We start from the raw sequence: 11808 nt of genomic DNA, 5'->3' as shown, positions 1-11808 counted from the left end.
AAAAAAAAAAAAATCCTACAAGTGCGAGAGACCTAAAAGCCAAGAATTTATTTTATTAAAAAATTGGGTATTTATTCTTACATGTTCAAACTTCAGTCACCTCCAAAATACTCTTCTTTTGATGCAATACACCTATCGAGACGCTTTTACCACTGCTCAAAAAGAAGATGACATCATCAGTTGTGATGTCTTTTAGTGCTTCTGCCAGTTTTGGTTTCACCTCTTCCACATCGGCAAAACGTTTCCCTTTGAGGACTTTTTTCATTCAGGGAAACAAACACACAAAAGTTGCTTGGGGCAAGATAGGATGAATAGGGAGGACTGGACATGGGAGGTCATGTTGGTTTTGGTCAAAAACTGCTGAACACTCAGCATGGTGTGGGCGGGCACTCTCTCTCATAAATCACCCATCATAAAATGGGCAAACTCATTGAAAGAATCTCCAGAAAAAATGTCACTGAAGTCGAATGCAGCCTCTCCCAACAACACTACTGGCACACTGATGCCGATGGGTTTCTAGAACACTGACCTAGCGGGGAAAGCCTGCACTATAAGGGCATGCCTTCAGAAAAACACTTCTGGGTTTTTTTGGTCCCCCTCACGCATAAGGCACTTATCTAATTATGCCTAGGTCCAAGGTACAGCTTGTGGCCATCAGAAAACATCCAGTGAACATTTCTCAGAAATTCAGCATGTGTCCCTATGAGCTCCCGCTTGCTAGGCCTGCCTTCCAAAGATGCGGTTCTTCTTCCCAGGAACCTGCTGATAGGGCTGACAGCCACCTTGACTTTTTCTAAAGTGTAAACTGAAACTTATGACACAGCAACATGAAAAGGAAAGGAATTTAAAGAGAGCACTGCCTGCCTAAGAGCTGGAGAGAGAGGACTCCATCTGCCTCTGGCTGGCTGCCTCTCCTCCCAGGCCTCAGGGCTGAGGTGCTGGCCCGTCTGTGCACACCCTAGGTCCTCTGCCTCTGTGCCCCGCCGAGCCTGCGTGTGTCTGCCCAGAAGCAAAAGCTGGCCCCCTCCTGCCCCAAGAGTCAGAGACCCACCTTTCCCAGTGCAAGAGAATGGAGTAAGAAGTCCGGATGCCTGACCCTGGGACTTTCCAGTAGTGGCCGTCACACCTCTCAGCCTCACTTGCAACTTGGAACAGTCACGCGGCACAGTTCGAGCCAATTGGCTACAAGCAGAATTCGCTCGGTGGCGCCTCTCAGACGTGGCTGGCCAAGATCCTTTGGGTCCTCTGCTCTTCTCCTTATTCATGCTTGAGATGAAGCCAAGATGGCTGGAGCCTCAGCAGTCATCTTGAAACGACGAGGAGGAGGGAGCGTCACACCCCCAGGTCAAGGGAAAGCCAGAAGGAACTCGGGACCCTGAGGACTGCCGACTTCTGGGTCTCTTTGGGGTGAGCAATACTCATAAGAATGAAGATGTTTAAGCCACTGTGTTTGAGGCCTCGGCCAAGCAGCCTCTGACTACAGCTCCTGACTGAAGAGGCTGACTGGGAGGAGGAGGAGGAGGAAGAGGAAGAGGCAGGGGAAGAGCCGAGTCAGCCACAGCCTGGCCCACTAGCCCCAGCGTAGGCAGAGTTGCCTGACCTTGGAGTTGGCACTGGTCGCCCACGGGCATGGCAGGGCAAAGATGAGATCCAGATACCCCGGTGTGCTGTCTGGGCTCAGCCTGATGGGCAGGAAACAGAAGGTCTTGTCCTCCAGCGGGGGATGTCTGCCTTTCCGTGCTTCTTGGCCATGTTCTGCCAGTAACCGAACCCCGCTGAACACACTCACACTGCCACAGGCACACTGCTGCCTTCAATCTGCTAAAAGAAGCTGACGTCCCCGCTGCCCAAGACCTTTCTCCATCACCTCAGAGACCAGGTCTTGCCACGACTTACCTGGCAAAGTCACTCATGCGAGAGGTAAAATGACGCGTCAGCGGGAGGGGAGCGTTTGCTGGTTTATTATGAGGCTGCATGCCTCAGCGCTGCGTCATGCAGTGGCGTGTTCTGCACATTTCTAGACACGTATCAGTCTTCTCACCTCAACAGCCCACAGTCACCCTGAGAGGGGATTTGGTCTTCTAAAGCAGGGTTCCTCAATGTCTACCCATACACCCTGGCATCAGGACCATGCAAGACATTTGCCAAGTTTTCAGGTTCCCAGACCCCATTTTCAGGGCGATTGAGTCAGACTTGTTGGTGGCAAGGCCGTGCACCTCTATTTGTTCTAAGCGCACCAAGTGGTTCTCACAGTGGAGTTTTCCAGGGTTTGCCCATTCAAATTCTTCCCACCCAGCAGAAGGAGAGTGCAAAGCTCCTGCTTTTGCGGTTAGGTGGGTCTTGGGGTCCTGGCAAACAGGCTGAGTGGAAATGGCCTGAGTCACGTCTGGGCCAGGGCATCTGTCACTGCAAGACTCGCTCTTCCTCTGCTGCGGGGGAAGCCTCCTGCAGAGGCCAGGAAGCCTCGAGACCAAAGCGGCTAGGGTTGCCAGGTTGCCCAGGCAGACAGCTGCCCTGGAGTCATGGGCCCTCCGTGAACCTGAGCAGGTTGGAGGGAAACCTTTTTGATGCTAAGCCCCTGAGAATCGGGGGTTGTGGGTTGCCCCCAACCGGACCTATTCTGACTCATACAATCCTCGTGTGCATCTGAGTCTGCAAGTCATATTTCCATAGTACTTAGCACAAACCCCAAACCGCAGTAACCACTTGGTGAAAACTTGTTGAAAGTGAAGAAGGAAGCGGGAGAGAGTAGAAGTGCGGGGAAGAGGTGGCAAGCTATTCGGTGTCTGTGCAGCCAGCCCCCAGTGGGGAACATCCTCTGTGCTGGCAACAGGAGAACTGAAGCTCCAGCTCCCTGAGTCCTGGAAGACACAACTCCTGCCCAAGCACAACAGCAAAGGCGTCTCTGGGAGCGCCATCCGCGGGAGGCAGCCTCTGACTTCCACAGAGCATGCTGTTGGAGGGCAGCCTTGGCGAGCCGTTGCGCTGTTTACAGGAGCCGCAGGACAGCCCCGCGTGGAAGGCTGAGCCCTCCCTGTCCCTCAAGACATCCTTGACCTACATCCTAGTGCTGACTCAAGCTGAGGAGGCGTCTGCCTCCCGATGTGGGGAATCCAGTGGGGCCGAGAAGGTTCACAAGAGCAACTGCCCGGAGACAAGATGGCGCTTAGAACACCACACTGCCAAGGCCATGCTAGGATATAGGTCAAGGGGGACACCTCCAGAAGCAGGCGGGATGAACCACGGTCAGGATGCACCAGCCCGTGGGAGCCATCCTCACGGCGCAAGGGGAACTTCCCGTGCCAGCAGCTCCATGCCCCTGGACCTTTTAGGGGATGTTTTCCCCATTGCTCACCTCGGAGCAATTGCTGGGCACCGCCACGTCTGGGACGTGAAACTAGAAACTGGGGCCAAGATGGATCCATCTCAGCCCCTGCACTGCCGGTCAGAAAGACAAAACACATGTGTGAGAGAATGAGCAGCCATGAGTTTTCTGCTGTAAGAGCCCGAGGGTCTGTGGGGGCCAGGGAAACACGGGATGAAGATGAACTGCAAAGCGTGTGGTCAGAGCCCACCTGTGAGACCGTCAGAGTCACAGCTAGGACCGGTGACGCTGCCTGGGCTCGGGAAGGAGCACTCTTCACCGCAGAGAAAGCAGGACAAGGTTGGGACAAGTGCCACTTGGCTACGGTCGCGTAGAGACGGAGGTGACACTCTGCAACTCGGTGCAGCCACGTCCTCCGTAATCGCTCTCATGATTTTCAGCGCCGCCCAGGTGATGTGCTCCTGTGCACGTTCCTTCCTGGCTCCTTGGGCCCTTCCGTCTTGCACTTCACGTCCACAGAAGTGCCTCGGAGCACTCACCACGCATGTTCAAAACCCATCTGCGCAGTGGAAGGGAAGGAGAATGAGCTTGAGTCCCAGCTCTGCACTTGCTGGCTGTGAGATCTCAGGCAAGTAGCACAACCTCTCTGAGCCCCAGCTTCCTCAGCCATAAACCGGCCACCACAGTGGAGCCATCATGAGGATCACAGGAGAGCTGTGGTGTCCCACGCACAGTCCGGGAGGGTGGCGCCGAATCCACGGCCGTTGTGGCTAGTTCTGGTACAGCTCTGTCAGAAAGAAGGAAACGTGGCCGCCCAAGCTCCTGCTCTCAGAGAGCCCCTCGAGGCGGCAGCGCTCCCGTGAGGGCGTTTACTGCGGCTGACTGAGCACAGGCCCGCATCTGAGCCTCTGCAGATCCCGGTCCACGGGAGCCTCCGGTCCAGGCCTGACCCACGGAAGCTTATTTAGAAAATGGGTCTCTGCAGGCACGATTAGGTGAAGGGCCTTGAGCGGGAGAGACCATCCTGGGCCGTTCAGGTGGACCCGAGACGCCACCAGAAGTGCGCTTCTGAGGGAGCCAGGCAGGCGGGCACAGACTGCAGAGAGGGCGGCGTGAAGCAGAGCAGAGATGGGAGGGGCACAGCCACGGCCAGGGAGCACAGGCAGCCACCAGAGCCGGAAGAGGCAGCGACGGCTTCTCCCAGAGGGCCTCCGAAGGGATGTGGCCCTGCCATCTCAGGCTTCTGGCGTCCCAAAGTGGGAGAGCACAAATCACTGTTGCTTCAAGCCACGCAGTTTGAGGCAGCGTGTTATAACAGCCACAGGAAACGAATACACACCCTCGAAGCAAGAACTATCATTATGCCGGTTTTACCGATGAAAACGTGAGCCAGAGAGAAACTCAATGGCTCGCCAAGTAAGTGGAACAAGAATTCTAAACCTGCTGGCTGCCGTCAGAGCCCCACACTTCACCCGAAAGCCGGGCTCCTTGGTGTCCCCATTTGGCCACTGCTGAGCTACCCCCGGCTGGGGAAGCCCTCCTGTGCCTCCCAGTCCCCCCACCAGGACACCACCAAGGCTGGCCATCCCTCTTCGGGCGTGCAAAGCTTTTAGAACAGTGCCGGGGCCAGAGCAAGCCCTCAGTAACAACTAGCTGGCGTCAACGCACCCTCCTCAAATCCTGCTCACCAGGCCCTGGGCTCCACCACATGGAGGTGGGGAAGGAAGGGGGCTACAAGGTGCCCATAAGTGATGGGAACAGAGTGGAGGAAGCGGAGGGCGGCAGGGACCGCCCGCTGCCTTGCTGTAGTCGTGCCGCCCTTCTGTCTTGGTAATGAGGCAAATCCTGTCTCTATTCAGGCAAAAAGCACACAGCCGAAAGGCTGGATTTTCAAGACACTTTGTCGCTAGAGGGAATCCAACAGATGAGAGTGGAACTCGCTGGGTGGGGTTTCCACGGAAGTTCCTTAAGGGGTCGATGCAGCAAGAATTGTGCCCTTCCTGTCTTCCCCTCCCTCTTCCTTCCTGGAACCCAGACAGGATAACTGGAGTTCTAACAGTCATCTTGTGGCCATGAACAGCCTTGAGGAGGAAAACCACACACTATGAATGGTGGGTCAGGGCCAGGCGCAGTGGCTCACGCCTATAATCCCAGCACTTTCGGAGGCCGAGGTGAGAGGATTACCTGAACCCACGAGCTTGAGACCAGCCTGGGTAACTTGGTGAGACCTCATCTCCACAATAAATTAGCTGGGCATGGTGGCACATGCCTGTAGTTCCAGCTACTTGGAGGACTGAAAGGGAAGGATCGCCTGAACCCAGGAGGTCGAGGCTGTGGTGGCCATGAGCATGCCACTGCACTCCAGCCTGGGCAACAGGGTGAGACTCTGATTTAAAAAAAGAAAAAAAAAGAATGACGGGTCAGAAGCATAAAAAGCCCTAAGACCCTATCAAACCTTCTGTCCCACAGCCTTGGGCTGCCCACCTCTGGGTTCTTCCACAAGAGGACATAGAACCCCAAGTTGTTTAAGCCACCATATTCCGGTCTCTACTGGCAGCTAGTAGCAGTCACTTGCTGATCAAGGGTGCAAGAGCTGCTCCAAGATATTTATGTGGCCTCAGGTGCAGCCCGTGATTTTGCTGCCTATAACACAGAAGTAGAGATTGGAAAGTCACCATTTGTCTAAGACCAAGCACTAGTGAGATGATAGTCTTTCCTTTATGGCAAAGCTCACAAATGCCTCTCCCTTCCACCCCTTTCTTTCAGATAGACATATGGTCTCTCCCTCACACCCCTCCTAAGGCCTGCTCCTGGGGTACTTACAACCCCTCGCCATCCACAGGCTGATGCAGTTATGTGGTTGGGTAAAGTCCCTCTGACTGACCCTGCAAACTTGGCATTTGTGCAGTGGCCAGCCTCACTCATGTCCGGGACAGTTCCACCCATGACTTAGCACGCATGGAAACCCCTGCATCTCACGGAGAAGCAAAAACCTGCATGTATGTCAGGGTAATGAGGTATTCCCTGGTGAGAACTGTGGCTTTACATTAGGTGATCACCATTGTGGTTCCATGAAAACAGGCTTCACTGCCGAAGCCCAGTTGCACCTTAATTAAGCACTTTACGAGCCCAAGCAGGACGGGCACACGAATAGATCAAAATGTTGGCCCATCCCCAGGCAAATCATAGGAGCCAGTGTCCCCATTAAGTCTGTAAGGAGGAGGAGGAAAACACTTCCCTGGAAAAAGCATTTTCAAACAGAATATAACTCCTAAAGTCTGTACTTTCTAGGAAATTGTAATGATTATAGCCTCAATTATATTTCTGCACCCTGTAATCAAGAAGAGGCACCAGGTTAGAGGGCAAAATCGCACCGTCTGCCTGCTATGGAGTCTCAGTAAAACAATTTCCATTTATTTCCTACCTCTCCTTGTTTGTCAAGATTTATCAAGCTTGGGGCACTGCCTGCTTTGGGTTTTCAGACGTCTTGACTTCACTGAAACTTAGGCACCCACCCTCTCCTTCTCCAAATTTTTGCCCGTTGCCCTTATTCAAAGAGAAAGCGACCAGAACTGCTGAACTGACGAAATGAGTAGCCCCTACTTCCAGGATTCCAAATGCCTGACTTGGTGCTCCATCTGCTGTGGGGCACTGCCATTCACTAAGTTCCGGATCGGAAGGGCGAGCATCAGACATGCGCCCAGCCTCCTCCTCTACAACTTGGCGCTTCTATCCGGCAGCAGAGGTGATGGGCACCCAGCGAGCAATTTGGAGAGAGATGAGATGCTGCGTCAAGCGCCTGGCAAAGACTCCAAGCTCCCCGAGTGATTAGCAGGAGACGTCAGAAGCCAGAGCTGTGGGGAAAAGTTCCGCGCGTGAGGTGAGGAGCTGGAGATGGTTCTTTTTTTTTTTTTTTTCTTACATGGAGTGTCGTCACTCTGTCGCCCAGACTGGAGTGCAGTGGCCACTCCTGGCCACCGCAGCCTCGACCTGCTGGGCTCCAGCGATCCTTCCGCCTCAGCCTTCCAAGTAGCTGGAACTACAGGCGCGCACTACCACGCCCAGCTAATTTTTGATTTATTGTAGAGATGAGGTCTCACCAAGTTGCCCAGGTGGGTCTCGAACCCACAGGCTCAGGCAATCCACTCACCTCAGCCTCCCAAAGATGGTTCTTAAGGGCAGAAAAAAGCCGACAAGAAAATACAGGATATTTCTGAAATTGTCACAGGTCCCACAATCAGCCCCGGGCCTTCTCCAACTCTAGTCCTAGGACTGAACACTTGAAATCGTCTCCCTCCTTTTGTTCACCATTGCAAAGATCCTTCTAGAACCGGCAAGTCAGGAAATACACTTTTCACTCCGTTTCAAAAAATGATCTCTGATGCTTTGGAGTTACACTGGACAGGTGACTTGGAGATCATATTCCAACCTGTTATTCAAATCAAAGAAGGTGATATTCAGAGAAAGTACGTGCCGTGCTCGAGATTACAGAGCCAGCAGAGGCAGAACCAGACCTGGAAGTCGGGTCTGCAGTGTCCTATCGGGCTCTTTCCTCTCTTTGTGGAATTCCGGACACCTGGCTCTCCTGGTCCACTCACTTCCAGGCACCGCTCTGCATCTAAACCTCCAAAACAGCGGACTGTCTTCAGCAAAGCAGTCGGCCCACCCTGCAGGAGCCCGAGTGGAGGCACGATGTCACCGTCCAAGTTGGCTCCTTCTGCTCCTTGGGAAAAGGCACGACACAGAGCACACTCCACGTGGGTCCCACCATTGCAGCATCTTCTCACACACCCGGAGGTGAACCCTGTGGTCTGCAGGCAGGTCAATCACCTGCTACAGCCGGACCTTCTTAAGGTTGCGCCACCGGCGGCAACCACAAGCCCCTCGCTGCAGGATCCCCGATAGATGTCCACATGCGTTGCCCAGTCACCTGGGCTCCCCTTCCAAGAGCCAGCAGTCAGCCCGACGCAAACTCTGTCCCTCTGCCTACAAGAAAGAAGTGTCTGGCAACCTTGGCGTTCCAGGCACCACATCAGAGCACACCAGGTGCTCCTAAGGGCAGGAGTGCTGCCATGGAAACACGGCGTTTGTGAAACCACGCCACTCAAATCTGATGCCAAACAAACCATTTTAATCATGTCTATTTTCTTTCTGTTTTCTTTTTCACCATAACAATTTTCATTTATTTTATTGTACTTTCTTCAAAGCACCATCTTCTGATTGAAACGATCCACAGAAAGCCCCTAATTTCTTCCTGTACCCAGGTCTGTGTAAAGAGCTTTACAGAGCTTTGAGTACTTAAGGCACTTTGGGATTTTGAATGAACCCAGGTAATCTGTTTGGCTCTTGACCACCAATGATCACTTAACATCTTTATCGGAAAAGTGACAAGTGGAACTAAATGCACCTTTGGTAAAAATTGGGACTTTCTAGGAAGTTCTTATTACTGGGTTTCCTGGTTTCCCTCAAAGCTGGCTTTAATTCAGTGGGAAAGGATTACCTTTACCAAGAAACAGGTAGCATGGAGAAAAGAAATGTGAGCTCTGGAACCCAAACAATGTGAGTTTAGTACCACCACGTACTCTGTAAACTCTGGCAAGTATCTAACCTCAGAGTCTCTGTTCCTGGTTCGCAAAATAAGAATAATAAAGTGCCTAGCAGAATTCTTGAGTCAGAACAAATGCCAACACACAGCTATGGCGACGTGGGCATTGTAGGAGGAAGGTGTAATCTCTGAGCTTTTAACTCAATCACTTGGAAAGCATCACACTTAGACTATACTCACTACCTCACTACACTCGATGTGCATATTTTCGGGTTTTTTTGAGTCGGAGTCTCACTCCGTCACCCAGGCTGGAGTGCAGTGGTACGATCACGGCCACCACAGCCCCGACCTGCTGGGCTCAGGCAATCCTCCTGCCTCAGTCTTCCAAGTAGCTGGAACTGCAGACACATGCCACCACACCCGGCTAGCTTTTGTGATTTATCGTGGAGAAGCAGCCTCATCAAGTTGCCCAGGCTGATCTCAAACCCGCGGGCTCGGGCAATCCTCTCGCCTCAGCCTCCCAAAGTGCCAGGATGACCGGCTGAGCCACTGTGCCTGGCTGATGCACACACTTTCAGCCTCCTCGAGTTCAACGACTGCTCACGCTGACCACCTGCTCCTGAGCTCTCGCCAAGGGCAGTGGGGCTCTGTCTGCAGAGAGGCAGCTGCTAGTCGGGGTGTCCTTTCAGTCCCGTGGCTACTCGTCTCAGCACAGACACCCCACCAACAGTCAGCACATGTGGAACTGAAGCAGTCAAGAGTTTTCTTTGAAACTAGCCCACGGACACTAAATTTCCTGGTACAGCCCTTAAGGAAGAGTTCTCCTTAGCAGCCCGACTGGCACATGCGCCGCCATTCTTCGGTAAACAAAACATGACTATGCCACCTTTGTGCTGTGAGAAAACCTGGAAGCTGTGTATCCAGGCCAGCTGGATCTTTGGTTTTTCCTCCACGACAGGGGGAACTGGCCTTGAAGGTCTTGTGGGCAGATCCTGCGCCATCCCTGAATTTTAGCAGCTAACCTCATCTTTGGGACATGGAGCATAGAATGCCCACCTACCAGAAAGAGCACGGATGGGCCCTGCCTATTAGAAAGGAAACAAGCGTTCAAATAGCCAGCAGCGGTTGCCAAAACATCTCAACGCAAGTGCCAACAACCATGGAGTTGACAGCAAGCATGACAGCTTCTGGAGTCAGGTAAATTCATGGATCTTAAGATACTGCACCCGGTTCGGTGGCTCAGCCTGTAATCCTGCGCCTTTGGGAGGCTGAGGTGAGTGGACTGCCTGAGCCCGCGGGTTCGAGACCTGCCTGGGCAGCGAGACTTCATCTCTACAATAAATAAAAAAATCAGCCGGGCGTGGTAGCACACGCCTGTAATTCTGGCTACTCGGAAGGTTAAGGCAGAAGGATCGCCGGAGCCCAGCAGGTCGAGGCTGGGTGGCCGGGAGCAGCCACTGCACTCCAGTCTGGGCGACAGAGTGAGACTCCAACTCAAAAAAACCAAAAAAGATACTGCACCCTAAAGAGAGGGGTGAACAAGGTTTATTTTTTGCAAAATTTAAAAATCAAGGGCACAGAACACTCCAGCACCGTCTCGCCCATCCAGCCATGGACTTTGGGATAGCATAGTGCCCTCAGAATGAAGAGTCAAGACTGGACCAAGCCTGTCATCAGTGAAAGAGTCATTGCCAAGTGGCCTCAAGAAAACTCTGAAAATACTAGCCAAATCCATAGTGACTTCTTCGATTTTAATCACACAATGAAACAAAAACATAATTTAGCATACTCATCTCCAATTATGATATTTCATTCCAAAAATAAAAACAAGAAGACACGATGTGTCTTAACAGAATACTTAAATTTTCATCCCAAGTGTTATCTTTTCCTTTAAAACAAATGAGTGCAGAACCCCCAGATGTTACCCCCTTGGTGAGAATTGTCAAACACCTGGTTGTGTATATGTCTCTTCACAAACAAGGCTGCTAACAGATGGCTCAAGGAGTAGATGGCGCGGAGGCCATCTCTTCCAAATTACAGGCCCACCCATGCTAGAGCTCTCCAGGCAAAGCAAAACCCCTCCTGTTACTCTAGACAAGCTCACCCCCATCGTAATCGCCCAAGAAACACAGCCATCCCCATGCGGAGTCCAAGGGAAGCCACACCTGGGAGTCTGTGAGGACCCCGAGCTCACTCACTTGTCTTCCGTGAAACTCTCCCCAGTAACAACGTTCTTCCCTTGGGGCACATAGCTCCAGTATTCCTCCACAATCCCAATGTGGTATGTCCTGGTGACTGTGCCAACCAGCCCAGACAAACCCAGGAACGTGAGGAGAAGGATGCAGCCAGCCTGCTGCTTCTGAGGCATTTGTGGATGTTATGCAGGCTGGAAGCCAGCACGGAGACTGCCCTGCAGGCCCCTCCCTCTCGCTCAGCCCCTCCTCCTTTGGGAGCTTGGGGTTGGGACATCAGCTGAGGACTTGTGTAAGCAAGCCAGGCTCAGTGGGGCGCTGCTAGACAACGAAGCCATCCAAGGGGCATGTGACTGGCGTATGTGCTGACCGTCCAAGCCAAACAGGCCTGTTTCTGTAAGCGGCAGTGCCCTGCTCTGATGTCAGCCACTTATCTTTGCCGGGATGGCTGTGTGACAACTTGGGCTGGTGGCTTTCCCCTTCTCCTTCTTTTTTTCCTCCACACCCATTACAGGAACATATTAAAATCTGAAGAAGGGCTGACCTGAATGGAGCATTGGGAAACATTCCTAGCACTAAAAGACTAAAGACCTCGTCTCTGGCGGGAGGGCAGAGGGGTGGTATAATCACCCTGCAGCTTGTTTTACGAGGCTACATGAAACAGTCAGCTCACACCATAAAGTTCATAGCAACATTGCAAACCCCACTAATTCTCCATTGGCTCATGCACCATCTCCCCAGATTCT

General features: G+C 52.7%; 1 protein-coding gene across 1 annotated transcript in view; it reads right to left on the bottom strand.

The window, feature by feature from the left end:
- The window catches only part of HEPHL1 (hephaestin like 1), a 63523-nt gene extending 52283 nt beyond the window's left edge, over nucleotides 1–11240 (bottom strand). Inside the window, exon 1 of the mRNA XM_008060624.2 lies at nucleotides 11069–11240. Coding sequence (XP_008058815.1) covers nucleotides 11069–11238 — 170 coding nt within the window. The 5' untranslated portion in view covers nucleotides 11239–11240. The remainder of the gene's footprint in view (nucleotides 1–11068) is intronic.
- Between the last annotated feature and the right edge of the window lie 568 nt (nucleotides 11241–11808).

Source organism: Carlito syrichta, unplaced genomic scaffold, assembly GCF_000164805.1.
Source record: "Carlito syrichta isolate Samal-C Ts95f unplaced genomic scaffold, Tarsius_syrichta-2.0.1 Scaffold304678, whole genome shotgun sequence".
NCBI lineage: Eukaryota > Metazoa > Chordata > Mammalia > Primates > Tarsiidae > Carlito > Carlito syrichta.
The sequence above is the reverse complement of the archived record's forward strand: the minus strand, read 5'-3'. Positions and strand labels throughout refer to the sequence as shown.